The sequence below is a fragment of the Remersonia thermophila genome, chromosome 3 (assembly GCF_042764415.1).
Source record: "Remersonia thermophila strain ATCC 22073 chromosome 3, whole genome shotgun sequence".
NCBI classification, from domain to species: domain Eukaryota; kingdom Fungi; phylum Ascomycota; class Sordariomycetes; order Sordariales; family Chaetomiaceae; genus Remersonia; species Remersonia thermophila.
Genome location: NC_092219.1, coordinates 432260 through 448664, shown reverse-complemented (window position 1 = coordinate 448664; position 16405 = coordinate 432260). Strand labels below are relative to the sequence as shown.

Here is a 16405-nt window from a genome sequence, read left to right as displayed (position 1 = left end):
TATTCTCATCTCGCGACGAAACCTGGGCCAAGTTTCACAAAAAGGGTCCTGCCATCAAGGATCCGCCAAAACACACACAACATTTCGATTGTTCTTCTTTTTTCGCACACCATTTCCTCACTTCCTCATTTTCTCGGAACCATCATCGCCCTCTCTCCCTTTGGGCATCGTCTCTGAACCTCCACCGCAAAAGCCGCACTCGACACACCTTCGCCCCTCCCACCACCCATCCGCCTCTTCCCGTCGCATCTCCTCGACACGACTGATGCCAACAAAGCGATGGCTTCCACCTACTTCGGCCGTGCTCAGCGCGGCGACCGCCGCCTAGGCGATGACTTGGACCTTCTGGCCAAGTGGGCTCGCAAGTTCCTCTGCGCCTCCGACGGCCCCTCATACCACCTCACCCAGCTCTCTCCCCAAGACCTCCAGAAGCTCTTTTGCGGGCCTCCCACCGAGTTCCGCCTCGTCGAGAACCCCGACCACACCGTCGAGCTCGAGCCGCTCCAGACCTTTGTCCAACACATCGACCCGGATCTCGTCGGCCTGCTCCTGTCGCCCGGCTACGCGCGATCCACCGCCCGCCACCGCGAGCTGCTCGGCGTCCTCACGGGCTCCCACCACCATGTCGAGACGGCCGCCCACAGGGCGTTTGACGAGGCCCTCCAGAACGGCGCCGACCCCACGGCCGCCGACAGGTACTCGATGGAGGTGGCCAAGGCGCAGTTTGACGAAATCGCCGCCGCCGTTCGCGAGCGCTGGAAGGCCGAGCAGGACGACCGCCTGCGCGCTTGCTGGTCGTGCCCGACCGAGCCGTACGCGGACCCCCACGATTCCTTCCCCGTCGGCCCTCTGATGCCCGAGGCTCCCATCTACACGTCCTACTGGCACGCCGCGTCCACCATCGACACGCCCTTTGACGACGCCAGGACCGTGTGCGGCTACGACACGCCGGGCTGCCACACCCACAAGATGGCCTCGCACCGGCTCTCAAAGACCCCCTCGCCGCACGGCAGCGAGACCTCGGTCGCGTCCGGGAAGTGGAGCCACCCCACCTTCTCCTCCGAGAGCGTCTCGGATGCCGAGTCCGACGGCGGGGGCTTTGGCGACGCCGAAGGCGGCGTCTCTCTCCTCCCCGCGGACCTGGCCGAGACCCTCGGCTTCAGGCCGCCCTCCAACGCCCCGACCCCGACGCCCTCCACCCCGAGCGCTTTTGGCGCGTGGGGGGTCGGAGCTGGAGCCGGAGCTGGAGCCGGGCCCGGGCCTGCAGCGCACCTCGGGAACGGCCTGCTGGCGGCCATTTCGGCCATGCGCGCCAAGGTCGACAGCATCCTGGACGACCCCCATATCCACCTCGCGCACCACCCGGCCGACCCGGCGGACCCGGCCGGCGTGTTTCCCGCGGCCATCTCCCAGCCCCCCTCTCCCGCCCCCGCCGTCGTGCCTTGCAGCAGGCCGGCGACGCCCGGCTCGTCGGCCGCCAAGGGCCAGGCCGCGGCGAAGCCGTCGCCCGGCCCCTTCTCGGCCACGCCCGAAAAGAAGGTGCCCTTCCGCGAGACGACGCACAAGCCCTGGATGGGCTTCACGTGCTACGACGTCCCGCGCCACGCGCTGGGCCCCGACCAGCTGGTCCCCAAGTACTGGACGACCAAGGCCGGAAAGGAGCGCTACCTCCGCCACAAGGTGGGCGACCTCAAGCTCGACGACGCCAAGGTGCGCTCCGATCGCCACCTGGGCTTCATCGCGCGCAACCCGGTCCACATCTTTGTCGACCTGTCCAACATCATCATTGGCTTCTACGACAGCATGAAGGAGAGCCGCGGCATTCCCGTCACCAAGCGGGTTCTCGCCCCGCCCTTCTCCTTCAAAAACTTCGACACCATCCTCACGCGCGACCGAAATGTCGCCAAGAGGGTCGTCGCCGGCTCCCTGTCGAGCTCGTACAACAAGCGCTGGCCGAGCTACATGCTCCAGGCCGAGGAGCTCGAGTACGAGATGAACATCCTCGAGCGCGTCCCCAAGCCCGCCGCCGGCTCCCCGGCGCGCAAGCGCCGCGGCAAAGCGGCCGCTTCCGACGCCTCCGGGACCGACACCTCGGGCGAGGACAACGGGGGCCGGAACGTCGTCATGAAGCAGGGCGAGCAGGGCGTCGACGAGCTGCTGCACCTCAAGATCCTGCAGAGCGCTATGGACGCTCGCGAGCCCGCCACCATGGTCCTGGCCACCGGCGACGCCGCGTCGGCGCAGTACTCGGATGGCTTTAAGAAGAACATCGAGCGCGTGCTGTCTCGCGGCTGGAACATTGAGCTGTACGGCTGGAGCCGCAACATCTCGGCCGCCTGGCGCGAGCCCGACTTTCTCAAAAAGTGGCACAGCCAGTTCAAGATCTTTGAGCTCGACGCCTTTTGCGAAGAGCTGTACGACATGTACGTCGAGGCCGTCGCGCCTTGACGGGCGTCCGTCGTCCCCGAGCGGCGGCGGCAGCGGCGGCAGCAGCAGCAGCAGCTCAAAGGCAGGACGAGCGTTTCTCCCGGGAACCCCCTGCTGGCGAACGGTTGAGGATCCTGCGCTTTTCCTTCGCTTCGGCGCGCGCCTGGGAATCCGTCATGGCTTCGCCATGGCGATGTCCTGATGGGCGGTCCGGCACGGGTCCTTCGGAGCTGGGGGGAAATCCCCAGCGGGTAGGACGGTGCTCGCGCCGAGCGAAAGCAGCTTCTTCCTCTTCTTGTTCTCCGGTAGGGTCGGGGATTACGCTCGTTTGTCCTTTTTTGCTGTTTCTGGTAGCAGCCCTCTCCGTACGACCGACGACCGCCGGATGGATTTTTTTTTTTTTTTCCACTGAAACATCCCACCCGATCATCCACCTTTTTTTTTTTCTTTTTTTTTCTCATCCTACCACCGCATGCTTTCGCATGCCCAGCGCCAACACACCGGCAGCCAGCATCATCGGCATCATCGTTTTGGTGGAGTACATGCCGCCAGCCATACGCTCGCTTCTTCTGGGACAATCAGGTTTTCTTCGACGCCGACATCGCCAGACGGACACACAGACATCAAACGGCCAACCATCGCAGCCCCGCCCACCCTAGGATGCGACCTGTCAGCCGTCCTGGCTTCTCGAGATCCCTTCGAAACAGCGCCACGCCCACACCACAGCACCGCTCAAGCAAACACGGCATTGGAGCGAGCATCTTTCTCTTTGACTTTCCCCCGTCATTACATTTTTTTTTTGTTTCGTTTTGCCGTTGGCTTCGGCGGAGCCAACACGGCCAACAGCAACCAAAGCTCTCGGCCAACCTGCGGAAACACCGGAAGCTCCTGTGCGACCTACCAACAACAACAACAATCCCCCTCCCCCCACGCACGCACGTCATGAAGCGAACCGGAAGGGATGACTCGACATGGACGTCCCTCCCACACCCGGCATCCGCTCATCACGTACAAAGTTTCGTCGAGTGAGCTCCTTCGAGCCAACCGGCCAGCAGCCTAGGGACAACGGTACGGCATAGCGGATGCAGCGGGCGCAGCGGGACTTGGCAAACAACCAAACAACGAAATTTACGACGGCTTACGACTTGTGGTTCATGACGATCTACATTTTTCTGTCTTTGGGCAACGTCCTCCAGGGAAAACAATAGGTTCGGAATCGATACACGGGTCCATTGATTCGACGGGATGGATGGTTGGGGGAGTGGGGTTTCCTGTGGCTTTCTTTTCCGCCCTGGATGAACGGGGGGGCGTCTGGATGGATGACCTGGATTCACAGATCCTGGACTCTTGTGATATCCTCACCGTCCGTCCTCCCTGCCCAACCTGCCAACCATTCAGAATCCGGACGACGAGATGGAAGAGTGACGAGAAGCTCTTTTTTTTTTTTTTTCCTCGGCCGGGTTTCTTCATGGGCTTCCTGGCAGGTCCTCGGTCCCGTTGGTTCATTGGCGGCCATCTCGTTTGTTTTTTCCCGAGTCGGTTCATCATGGTTCTTTTCTTTTCGTCCTTTGTCCCCCCTTTCGCATCCAGCATGCATGCAAGCATGCCCTGCATACGTGCGATATCGGACATGGGGACATCCGAGGAGGCGCATCCAGAAGGACATCCATCCATTCCAGGGGGAGGGGAAGCAATAGCAACAGCAACAGCAACAGCAACAGCAACAAGAACAACAGCGGGGCTGGGTTGGCCTGGCGTATATACACACGGTTTCTGGTTCGGCTTCGGCCTGGGATGAAGTCCGGTCGGGGATACATGGGTGAGAGGGGGCGGGCACATGGGGTCCATGGGGATATATATATAGGCGCTCGGAGATCGGAGTCTAGGGCATGGCATTTTACTGGGAACGGGAACGGGCATGATACCATGGGTGCATTTGTTTTTTTTTTTTTTTTTTTTCTCCGTGGGTTTCTCGGGGTTGGGAAACCATCTGGCGGTCGCGGTCATTCATGGTCGGGTCATGCTCCCTCCTAACAACTGCTTCTTTGGTCGGTCCAATGGGGATACACACACAGACAACGTATATATAAATTCATACATTCTCTCTCGTCCTCTTTGGGCAAGATATTTTGCGGTGTTGCGCGGTGGGTTGTTTGTCGGCTGTGCAGCTTGGTCTCTTGTCTCTGTTTTCCCGCTTCGGATTCATTCCGAAGGGGGGGTTGCTGGCGGTCCCAAGGCCGTTGCAACTCTCATGGGCTCGTTCCGACCCCGAGAGGTATTCCTTTGGGACGAACAGGGTGAGAATGTCTGGTGGGTGAAGTCTATGGATGGGAGGTCCATAGCCCTTTTTTTTTTTCTTTTTTTTTTTTTTTGGTGCAAGAGAATTGTCATGTTGCAGACACCTGGTTGATTGCTATCGCTCGATGCGGGTATCCAAATCTCTCCTCCCTCCTTCGACCCTCATCAACTTTCCTAGCAGCACAACACAACTCCTTGTCCTGCTCCGGTCCCAGTCCCGGTCTCATCCTCGTTGCCAAGGTTCAACTCTGGCAGGGAAAAAAAAGCCAGCTCCTCCCTCTCTTATCGGACATCGCCATGTGTGTGTGTATCTCTCTCTCTCTCTCTCTCTCTCTCTCTCTCTCTCTCTCTCTAGCTCTCTTTCTCTCTCTCTCTCTCGCTCTCTCTCTAGCTCTCTCTCTCTCTAGCTCTCTCTCTCTCTCTATATATATATACGTCTTTGAACCATGTATTTCCAACAGAGGGGATCCTCCAACCACCCTCCTTTCCGCCGTCTCCAGGTAGCCAAGGTAGTAGCAGGCAGACACGCATCAAAACGCCAACGCCGCCTCCTCCCCGCCCATGGGCGGTTGTCGCCCCCCCCGCTGCTGCTGCTGCTGCTGCTGCTGCTGCTCCTGCGGCTCCCCCCGCCTCCCCTGCCCCAGCTCGGCCATGATCCACTCGTACACGGCCCACTGCGCCGCGTTGACCACAAAGGCGCGGGCGCTGCACACGCCGAGGCCGCGGAAGAAGGCCCGCGCGCCGCCCTCGCGGTAGGTATCCTTGGCCACGGCCCAGGCGGTGGTGCGCGGGGCCTCGCTTCGTTCGCCTCTTGCGCCCCCGAGCGGCGGCGTCGTCTCCCCCGCTGCTCCCGCCGCCGCCGCCGCCACCGCCGCCGTCCTCGTCGTCCTTGGCGGACGGGAGGAAAAGACGTCGGGCTGGGCCTGCATCCGCGTCTTGATCACGTCGAGCGGGAAGATGCTCGCCCAGGTGATGATGCCGGCGAGGCCGCCGCAGAGGAGGACGCGGGCGGCGTCGGTGCTCCAGACGCCGCCGGAGCCGGGGGGCGCGAGCCGGGCCATCCACCGCGAGCAGAGCTCGTAGCCCCAAAAGTAGAAGCCGTAGCCGACGCTGTCGCGGACGGCGGTGACGCCGCCGCCAAAGTAGAGGCCCCGAATCCCGTGCGTGCGGAGGATGGAGCGGGCGATGGAGAGGGAGGATGCCGAAGAGGAGGAGGAGGAGGAGGAGGAGGAGGGTGGTTTTTGTCGATGCTGTTGTTGTGGTAGTTGTTGTTGTTGTTGTTGTAAGGCGGGGGTGGAACGTGGAAGGAGGGATGCCGAGGTTGACGGTGATGGTGCCGAGGGTGCTGTTATCCGCGCGGGAATCTCGAGCTGGGCGCGGCACTTGATCAGCTCGGTCGGGGCGGACACGACCCAGGTGGCCAGGCCTCCCGCGGCGCCGGCGAGCCAGGTCGCGAGGAGGTTGGCGCCGCGGGTTGGGAAGCCATCGTCGTCCTGCGCGAGGACGACGCCGTGGGCGGCGGCGGCGGCGCTGTCGGGGCCGGTGAGGTAGCGGTTCAGAAAGGCCTCGGCGCGGTTGTACGACACGAAGAGCAGGGCGTTGAGGGCGCCGTAGCCGAGCACGGGGGCGGCGGTGCCGAGGAGGAACGGGCGGATGTAGGCGCTGGCGAAGGAGGCGGTGGCGGAGGCGGGAGGGGGTTGGGCGGCGGAGAGGGCCGGCGATGCCGGCGAGGAAGAAGGGCGGGAAACGCCGGCCTGGAGCCGAACCTTGAGCACGTCGAGGGGGTTTCCGAGAACGATGGAGGCGGCGCCGGAGATGTACCCGGCCCAAAAGTCGGCCGACATGGTGGTGTTGCGGGCGGAGGAGCTCGGGGTTGCAGAAGCTCGCACGCCGGAGGTCGGGGCGGGGAGGTCAAGGCGGGGGATTCCCCAGACCCGCGTCTTTGTCCAAGGTACTTCTATCCGAGGGTACGGGGTAGTCTTGGTGGCTTACGGTTCCTACTGGCGACGACGAGGAAAAGAGACCCCGAGCAGGAAGTGAGGCATGGTTCAAAAGAAGCGAATCCAACATCCTCAACAACGCCCATCTACGACGGTACGAGCGGTTGTAGAAGGACGACCCGAGCCCGAGAAAACCGACCCGCATGGACATGGGCCCGGGGGGAACATGGATGGTGGGGGGAGGGGGGGGGGGGTTCGTTAGTCGTTCGTGAGAGGGTTCATGGGGCCGAGGGATCTCAACATGCATGACGCCATGACATGACCGGGGACGGTTGCGCAAAGGTCCGAGGCATGTGAAGGAGAATGGTTAGAGACTCCATGAGAGCACCTTGCACCAGTTCCCTAGGTCCCTAGGTCCCTAGGTATCTCCTAGGTATCGGCCTACTGAAGTCATCTAGAGACATCCAGCCCTGGGAAGCCCAAGATCTGAAGAGAGAAGGGGGGGGGGTTCAATGCATGGTGGAGAATTGGGGAACGCACCAAGACGGGACTCGAGAAACGTGTGTGGAGTGTAATTACATCATCCGTTTCCATGGCCAATGCATCCTAGATCCTAGGTACAGTGGTACTGTGTAAGCAACTTGCGTAAAAAATAAAAAAGAGAAGTCCATCTACGTCCCTCTACGCAAATACTGTGTACACAGCACGTCCTCAGAGCCCATGCATCCCATTGCTGGGATGTTGGGAAATGCCGGGGTCGGTGCTTGTGCATGGTGCATGGTGCATGGTGCATGGTGCATGACCAAGACGCTGTGTTACGTAGCCTCTGAACGATGACGGCCCGCCCGTTCGGCGTTGGAGGGTACAGTGCTAGGGAGCTACTGTACTGTACGCAGTAGTGCGCCCATTCCCATCTCGAACGAGGGTGGGTCGGCACATGGCGCCGGGGTCACATGACATCGTGGGGCCGGCGCGTCTCGGAGCAAGGCTGCCTGGCAAATCCGACGCGTCTCGACCTGTCAACATCCCACGCTCTCGCACTTTTTCCTCATCCGCACGCTTTTGACGCTGGGGCAACAGCAATTCATCCCGCTCTGCACGACAGCGATCCAAGCCCTCCCAGGGCCCCCACGCCTACCGTGCATCTTGTCGTCGCATCGTTGCATCATTTCCTCTGACCGGCCGAAGCCCCTCGCCGGATTTGTTTGTTGCTTGGAGTTGGGCAGCCGGATACCGATCCACCCACCGAAAGCACCCTCGGAGCCAAGCACCCTCGGAGCCGTCCCCGCGATCCCACACGCGCGTCCGTCATGTACGTTGTTGCCTTTGTTGCATGCATCCTGCCGACCAAAGGTGCTGACTGGAAGAACCAGGGCCGCGTCTGCTCCCGCGGCCACCACGGCCACCAAGGAGAACGCCCTGCCTCGCAGCCGCTTCCCGGCCCCTCAGGCCCTCGAACGCCTGCACAAGCCCTTCAGGTGCCCCCAGCCCGCCGCCCGCACCGTCGCCACCGACCGGCCCGCCCGCAAGCGCAGAAAGGTCGACTACGCGGGCGCCGACGGAGACAACGACGCCGACAAGCCCTACACCAACGCCGACCGCCTCGCCCTCGCCACCCGCGACGCCAACCGCTTCCCCGTCTTCAAGGCCAAGGACAAGGACCACGTCTTCCGCAAGGCCTTCTCCGTGCCCTTTGCCAACAAGGACGCCAACGCCTACAACCCGAACCGGCCCCCGCCCATCCTCGGCATGCGCCGCGGCACCGTGGTCATCGCCAAGCCCCTGCACGACCCCTGCGGCGAGTTCGCCATCGTGCTCTACGACCCGACCGTCGACGACAAGCCCAAAGACGCCCCCAAGCCCGACGGCGGCGACGACGCCGCCGCTGCCGCCGCCGGCGCCGCCGACAAGCCGCCCGAGCCCGCCAAGCCCAAGATGGACGCGCCCCTCGTCCACAAGAGCCTGGCCGAGATACTCGGCATCAAAAAAAAGGTCGAGGGCGACCGCCCGCGCGTCCCCGTCGTCATCGACCCCAGGCTCGCCAAGGTGCTCCGCCCCCACCAGATCGAGGGCGTCAAGTTCATGTACCGCTGCGTCACGGGCATGATCGACGAAAAAGCCAACGGCTGCATCATGGCCGACGAGATGGGCCTCGGCAAGACGCTCCAGTGCATCACGCTCCTCTGGACCCTGCTCAGGCAGTCCCCCGAGGCCGGCAAGTCCACCATCCAAAAGGCCATCGTCGCCTGCCCCTCGAGCCTGGTGCGCAACTGGGCCAACGAGCTCGTCAAGTGGCTGGGCGCCGACGCCATCACGCCCTTCGCCATCGACGGCAAGGCCTCCAAGGAGGAGCTGACGCGCCAGCTCCGCCAGTGGGCCATGGCCACGGGCCGCGCCGTGACCCGGCCCGTCATCATCGTCTCGTACGAGACGCTGCGCCTCAACGTCGACGAGCTCAAGGGCACCCCCATCGGCCTCATGCTGTGCGACGAGGGCCACCGCCTCAAGAACGGCGACAGCCAGACCTTCAACGCCCTCAACAGCCTCAACGTGTCGCGCCGCGTCATCCTCTCGGGCACGCCCATCCAAAACGACCTGTCCGAGTACTTTTCGCTCATCAGCTTCGCCAACCCGGACCTGCTGGGCAGCCGCCTCGAGTTCCGCAGGCGCTTCGAGATACCCATCCTGCGCGGCCGCGACGCCGACGCCACCGAGGCCGAGCGGCAGCGCGGCGACGAGTGCCTGGCCGAGCTGGCCGGCATCGTCAACCGCTTCATCATCCGCCGCACCAACGACATCCTGTCCAAGTACCTCCCCGTCAAGTACGAGCACGTCGTCTTTTGCAACCTGGCCCCGTTCCAGCTCGACCTCTACAACTACTTCCTCACGTCCCCCGACATCCAGGCCCTGCTCCGCGGCAAGGGCTCCCAGCCCCTCAAGGCCATCGGCATCCTCAAGAAGCTCTGCAACCACCCGGACCTGCTCGACCTCGCCGCCGACCTGCCGGGCTGCGAGCGCTTCTGGCCCGACGACTACGTCCCCAAGGACGCCCGCGGCCGCGACCGCGACGTCAAGACGTGGTACTCGGGCAAGATGATGGTCCTCGACCGCATGCTCGCCCGCATCCGCGCCGAGACCAACGACAAGATCGTGCTCATCAGCAACTACACCCAGACCCTCGACCTGTTTGAGCGCCTCTGCCGCTGCCGCGGCTACGGCTGCCTGCGCCTCGACGGCAGCATGAACGTCAACAAGCGCCAGAAGCTCGTCGACAAGTTCAACGACCCCGAGGGGCCCGAGTTTGTCTTTTTGCTGTCGTCCAAGGCCGGCGGCTGCGGCCTCAACCTCATCGGCGCCAACCGCCTCGTGCTCTTCGACCCGGACTGGAACCCGGCCGCCGACCAGCAGGCCCTCGCCCGCGTCTGGCGCGACGGCCAAAAGAAGGACTGCTTCGTCTACCGCTTCATCGCCACGGGCACCATCGAGGAAAAGATTTTTCAGCGCCAGTCCCACAAGCAGAGCCTCAGCTCGTGCGTCGTCGACTCGGCCGAGGACGTCGAGCGCCACTTCAGCCTCGACTCGCTCCGCGAGCTGTTCCAGTACCGGCCCGACACCCGGTCCGACACGCACGACACCTTCAAGTGCAAGCGCTGCCGGCCCGACGGGAAGCAGCACGTCAAGGCGCAGGCCATGCTCTACGGCGACACGAGCACGTGGAACCACTTTGTCAACGAGGGCCTGCAGGGCATCCAGGATCACCTGCTCAAGCAGGAGCACGGGGAGCGCGAGGTGAGCGCCGTGTTTCAGTACATTTCGCACTGAGCCGGCGGCGCGGGAGCGGTGCGGTGCCTATTGGTTGGTATCGCATATTTTGAGCTGGTCAAAAGCCATGGGTGGTGGGTGGTGTTTTGGAGTTTGGGGCTCGCAGGTTTTGCGTCTTTTTTTTTTTTTTTTTTCCTTCCTTGACGGGCATGGTAATGGATGACGATGATGATGATGACGATGGATCATGGAGGGACGAGGGGGGGTCGAGGAAGGGTTGATGGCCATTGGCATGGCTTTTCGCGGGGTACGGATGAGATGAGATGAAACGAGAGGAGCTTGGTTGCTCCCCGAAGCGATGCTTGCTATGGCTGGTGGGTTCGGTTCCCCTGTCTGCCTTGCACCGAGCGACATGACGTTGGGTAGCACGTTGCAACATGGCCTGGCCGAGCTTGAAGGAAATGCTTGGGCTGCCGAGGGAATAAAGCTGTAACAAGAAAAAGGGAAAAAAAAGAAAGAAAGAAAGAAAGAAAGAAACCCAACGATGCTGAACATGGCTTGGCGGTACGCTACGGTGTTGGTGTTCTCATGGCATGATTTGATCTTACGTGGGAGGACGAGGAGCGGAGGGGAGCTGCTGTGCCGTGTCGGCGATGGGTTGGTCGAGGCAGTCAGTGTAAAACTGGTCGGATGTGATGCGGCGCACGAAGGAGGAAAAAAAAAGATGCCGGGAACGACAAGGACGCCGGAAAACCATCCAAGTAGGCTGCTTGCTTGCTTGCTCGCTGGCTGGCTGGCTGGCTACATTTCCCACGGTTGTCAAGGTACAGAAAAAGGCACCCTAGTAACGCGATCGATACGGCACCGGCGCCGGGGGTTTCTTCTTCTCCCGGTTCCTCCTCCTCCTCCTTCTTGTCCTCCGGGCTTGCCAGGTCAGGTACACAGTAGGTCCTTTGACGCTAGGTACAAACCATGCCGCGGCCCCCCCCCCCCCCCCCCCCCCACAACGCTTACAGCTCGTCCTTGACGCTCGCCGTTTCCTTCTCCTCCCACGTCCTGCTCTTGGTGTTCTCGACGGCCTCGCCGGGCCCGTCCCTCACGCGCCTCGCCAGCGCCGCGATCTCGTCGTCGTAGGCGGTCCACTCGGGCACCTGCCTCCTCGCGCGGTCGAGCTTGGGCTCCTTGGTCTGCGGGTTGTTGCACAGGTCGATGGTGCGGGCGTCGGCGAGGGTCTCGTCGCTGCACCACGTCTCGCACCACAGCCACTCCTGCGGCAGCGAGCGGATGGGGATCTGGAACTGCATGTGGTTGGGCAGGTCCTGGTCGAGGTTGGCGAGGCTGTGCGGGTCGGCCGAGAGGGCGTGGTACGTCTGCCGCAGGCGGTCGCCGGCCGCGAGCTCGCGGAACCGCCGCAGGTCCACCACGTAGAGCGCGCTGATGTGGTAGGGCAGGCCCTTGAGGTAGTTGGCCCAGTACCCCGTCTTCCAGAAGCGGAACCCTTCCATCTCGGTGCGCGAGTCGCACATGGGCGTGAAGCCGTAGGGCGCCCCCTCGAGGTCGAGGGCGACGAGGTCGTGCATGTCGGTGCGCACGATCTGGTCGGCGTCGACAAAGATGACCTTGTCGAGCGACAAGGGGAAAAGCACGTCGAGGAAGAGGATCTTGTACCCCCAGATTTCGCGCTGCTTTTCCTTTTGCTGGCGCAGCCAGTGCGGCCACTTGTACGTCACCATTTCGTAGGTGAAGTTGTACTCCTTGGCCAGGTGCGGGATGAAGTCCTTGAAGGAGGGCGACAGGAACTGCTCGATGAACCAAAACTTGACCGTGCGGTTGGTGTGCTTCATGACCGACACCATCATGATGTTGAGCATGCGCTCGTACAGGTGGCCGCTGGCGACCGAGAAGATGTTGATCTCGGCGTGCTTGGTTTCCGAGAGGGACGCCGAGGCGGCGGCGGCGGCGTCGTCGGGCTTGCCGCGGTTCAGGAGGCCCTTGGCGAAGCTGAGGCCCTTGGACACGATGGCCGCGGCCCCGCCGGCGCTGCCCGCAGCAGCGCCAGCGCCGGCACCGGCACCGTCCCGGCCCTCCTCGAGCACGTCCTCCTCCTCCATGCCCGGCTTGCGCTGCAGACGGGGGTAGAGCGTCGTGCCCTGAAAGTCCATGAGCGCCACCTCGGCCGTCTCGTCGCCCGGCACGGGGGCCCAGCCCTGGGAGCCCAAGCTCTCGATGGCAAAGATGTCGGAGCTCCGGCCCTCCTTGAGCCGGATGCTGTAGACGCCCGGGTTGGCCTTGAACTGAAAGTAGCCCAGGTTGGCCATGATGATGGTGTCGGCAAAGTGGGCGTCGGTCTCGGTGCCCAGGACCAGCTGCACGCCGCGGGGCGGCGTCCCCGACGGCATCTCGCGCGAGTGGCCCTCGATGAGGATGTGCTCGAGCTCGTAGACGGCCTCGACGCGGTCGGTGCCGCGCTTGGCCTTGATGTCCTTGATGCGCAGGTTGTCGAGGTCGTCGACCGACGCCTTGGACGTGACGAGCCAGGCGGGCGGCACGTCCATGCCGGCGACGAGGAGCGTGTCCCGCGGCACGCCCGCGAACTCGGCCGACGGCGCGCGCACCTTGCCGTCGGCGTCGAAGCTCGGCTGCGACCCGAGGACGTAGCGGTAGAAGCGCTTGACGGGCAGCTCCTGGACCTCGTCGGCCGGGTTGAGGAAGACGCGCAGGTGCACGCCCTCGAGCTCCGACAGCACCTTGAGCACGGGCGCCCACTTCTGGCCGACCTCGCTGGCCGGGTTGAGGGCGGCCACCAGGAAGACGGTGGCCTTGGCCGGGTCGGCGCCGGCGGCGAAGGACGTGTGCGTCGAGTTCCAGCCGCCAAAGGCGGTGGTGCGGATGGACTGGGCCGAGTCGAAGATGCCCTGGGGGAGGTCCGAGATGCTCGAGAGCGCCGTGATGGAGGTCAGCTTGGCGGCGGCCAGCGGGCCCGTGACCTTGTCGATGAGCCCGAGCTCCGTCAGCGCCTTGTACACGGGGACGATGCGCGTCTCCTTTTCCGCGTCGAGCAGCGCCTGGAAGTCCTCGACCACAAAGTCCTCGGCGGCGGGGATGGGCCCGATCAGGCGGCCGTTGAGGAGGACGGCGTTGTCGCCGGCCTGGAGCTTGGCGTCGGCGAGGAAGGCGGCGAGGCCGGCGTCGTAGGCGGCGTCGGTGCCCGCGGTCGGGGTCTCGAGGATGGACTCGAGCCGCGAGAGGCGGTCGAGCGTGCGCAGGTCGGCCTCGCGGACCTTGAGGCGCAGGAGGCGCGTCGAGGGGGCGCGGGCCGACGCGTCCTTGGGGTTGTGGACGACGTCCAGGCGAACGCCGGGGTTGGCGGCGCGGAACCGGAGCGCGAAGAGAAGCAGCTTCTGGCCGTCGGGCGTCTCGAGATCGGCGACGAGGGTCAGGGCGGCCCAGTCCTCCTTGCCGGTGCCCTCGTCGGCCTCGAGGACGGGCGCCTTGCCCAGCACGCCCGGGTGCTCGGCGTACAGCTTGTTCACGTTGAGGAAGGCGGGGTCCTTGCCGTCCTCGGGGAAGATGAGCGTGTTGCGGCGCTTGATGGCGTTCTCGAGGAACCGCCCGGGGATCCAGACGTTGTCGTTGACCTGGCCAAAGTAGGCGGCGCGCTGGAGCGACTGCAGGTCCGTCATGAGCTTGCCGTTCATGGCCCGCAGCCAGTTGGCGTCGCGCGGGATGACGAAGCCGTCGAAAAAGACGGAGGGGGTCTCGCCGCCGGCGCGCAGGCGCTCGACCCAGCGCTTGGCCAGGTGGATCTGCCGCTCGTGCTTCTCCGAGGCGAAGATGTCCCGGAAGGCCAACGCCTCGGACTCGGGGCGCAGGGGGCGGTCCTGGACGGCCGCGTTGAAGAGGGCCTCGTCGGGCCCGTTCGCCTGGCGGGTCTGGAACGCCTGCTCCAGGTAGCTCGTCATGGCGGCCAGGCCGTAGTTCTCGAGCAGGTGGTACACCAGCTTGGCCTGCTCGACGGCCTCGCCCGTCGGGGTGAGGGGCACGAGGCCGAAGCGGACGGGGACGAGGCGCTTGATGAAGGCCAGGAGCTGGGTGACCACCTCGAGGTCCTCGAGGCGGGTAAAGTCGAGCGGCACGACGGCGTGGAACATTTCCTTGCGGACCTGGGGCAGGCCCATGCCGAACTGCTCGACCAGGGCGAAGATGGTGTCGGGCCACTCCTGGTAGCGGCTGTCCTTTTCGATGTCGTTGAGCCAGATGATGACGCGGCCCTCCTCGATCTCGTCGCGCCAGTCGAAGCGGCGCGACGCCTCGTCGCCGGACTGGGCGCGGGCCACGTCGGGGTGGCCCATGAGGGCGACGGCCTGCTCGCCCGTGAGGCCCAGGTCGGCGGCGCCCTGCATGAGCTTCCGCTCCTGCTTGAGCAGCTGGATCAGGCCGTAGGGCTGGATCTGGCGGTCGATGAGCTGGACGCCGTTCATCCACAAGACGTTCATGCCGTCCGGGACCAGCACGCGGCGGTTGGCCTCGTGCTCGGCCTGGAAGTCGGCCGAGACGTTGTGCGCGCCGAGCGCGGTGGAATGCTTGGGGAAGTCCTGGGTCAGCTTGAGCAGGGCGTCGAAAGGCGACGCGCTCTGCATGATGTACGAGGCGGCCTTGAGACCCAGCGGGGCGAGCTCCGACTTTTCGAGGGGCTTGATGTCGGTAATGTCCTCGTTGTCGTCGTCGTCGGCGGGCTTGGCGGCGGGCTTGGCGGCGCCCGTATCCCGATCGTCGATAACGATGTAGTCGGTTTTCTTGAGCGTAAGCTCGACGCCGTAGCCGCTGACCGAGAGCGGCTCCGAGGGATGGGCCGGGCTGCGCTTGTAGCGGAGGCGGTACGAGGCCTTGTTGTCGCGGGCCAGCTTGACGGCGGCGTCGTGGTAGGCGCCGAAGCTCGGCGAGGTCACGTCGGCGTAGAGGATGATGTCGCGGGGACCGGCGCCAAGCTTGCGGTCGAAGGGCAGGGTGCGGGCCTGGGCCGTCCCCTTGAGGTCGGCATGCGGCGCGTCGAGCCCGGGCGTGCAGTGCTGCTTGCCGTCGGCGAACAGCCAGTGGGCGCACCCGTCCTGGTCGACGCCCGAGAGCAGCGGCTCGACGGCCGTGGCGTAGTACTGGTAGTGCGCCTCGATGCGGGGGGCGGCGGTTCGCAGGGAGAGGGCCAGCTTGAACACGGACAGGGCCTCGGGGCCCATGTGGCCGTCGTCGGCCAGGACCTGCAAGAACCTTTCGTAGAGGGCCTTGTCCGTCTTGGCCTCGGCGAAGTCGCCCTTGGCGATGCGGTCGAGGAGGGAGAAGTAGATGGTGGCATTGTCGGCGGAAGCGGTTTCTCTGCGTCCGGCGTGAGCTCGAGGTACCGAGACGGAGACGGAGACGGAGACGGAGACGGAGACGGAGACGAGGAAAACACGACGCCACCTACAGGAGCTCAACGAGGTACGGAGGGGACGGGAAGGCGGCCTTGAGAGCCACGTTGACCGACGGCGACGCAGCCACGGGCCCCGTCAGGGCGAGGAGGGCGAGGCCCCAGGGGAGCCGCGAGATTCGGACCATGGCTTGCTCAGCTGCCCCGAGGGCGGTCCAGGCGAGGGCGTGAGGTACGGAGCTCGGATCCGAGTCTTGCCCAGCTAGCTACCGACTTGAAGGGCGCAAGCTAAGGAGCGGATCGTTGGGTTAGAGAGACGAGGGAAGACCTAGGGTTCGTCGAGGAGCCGCCTCATGGACCCAATCTTGCAAACGGGTAGGGCACCGCTTCGAAGACGGGCGTGGCGGCGGGAGGTAGCCAGGCTATGGCCACGCTGGCAGTTTGGGAGGATGTCGGCGCCGGAGGTGTCGGTGCAGCAGCCGACGTGCAATCGCCGGCCAACCTGAGCTAGGAGAAAAAACAAAGGCACCCGGGCTCTCGGAGGGGAGAGCGGTCGTTGTGCGCCGGCGCAGCA

At 64.2% G+C, this 16405-nt stretch overlaps 4 protein-coding genes across 4 annotated transcripts; 2 read left to right on the top strand and 2 right to left on the bottom strand.

Moving 5' to 3' along the window:
- Positions 1–279: 279 nt before the first annotated feature.
- Positions 280–2448, top strand: VTJ83DRAFT_2939 (uncharacterized protein; the record flags this gene model as incomplete). The annotated part of the gene is made up of 1 exon (XM_071009264.1): positions 280–2448. One exon carries the CDS (start codon positions 280–282, stop codon positions 2446–2448), a length of 2169 nt encoding a protein of 722 aa, XP_070866820.1.
- A 2807-nt stretch (positions 2449–5255) lies between these two features.
- Positions 5256–6569, bottom strand: VTJ83DRAFT_2938 (uncharacterized protein; the record flags this gene model as incomplete). The annotated part of the gene is made up of 1 exon (XM_071009263.1): positions 5256–6569. The coding sequence occupies one exon, from the start codon at positions 6567–6569 to the stop codon at positions 5256–5258; it is 1314 nt and encodes a 437-aa protein (XP_070866819.1).
- A 1406-nt stretch (positions 6570–7975) lies between these two features.
- Positions 7976–10487, top strand: VTJ83DRAFT_2937 (uncharacterized protein; the record flags this gene model as incomplete). Its single annotated transcript, XM_071009262.1, has 2 exons — positions 7976–8044; positions 8115–10487. The coding sequence occupies 2 exons, from the start codon at positions 7976–7978 to the stop codon at positions 10485–10487; spliced, it is 2442 nt and encodes an 813-aa protein (XP_070866818.1).
- Positions 10488–11437: 950 nt separating this feature from the next.
- Positions 11438–16019, bottom strand: VTJ83DRAFT_2936 (uncharacterized protein; the record flags this gene model as incomplete). The annotated part of the gene is made up of 2 exons (XM_071009261.1): positions 11438–15797; positions 15889–16019. The coding sequence occupies 2 exons, from the start codon at positions 16017–16019 to the stop codon at positions 11438–11440; spliced, it is 4491 nt and encodes a 1496-aa protein (XP_070866817.1).
- Positions 16020–16405: the final 386 nt, after the last annotated feature.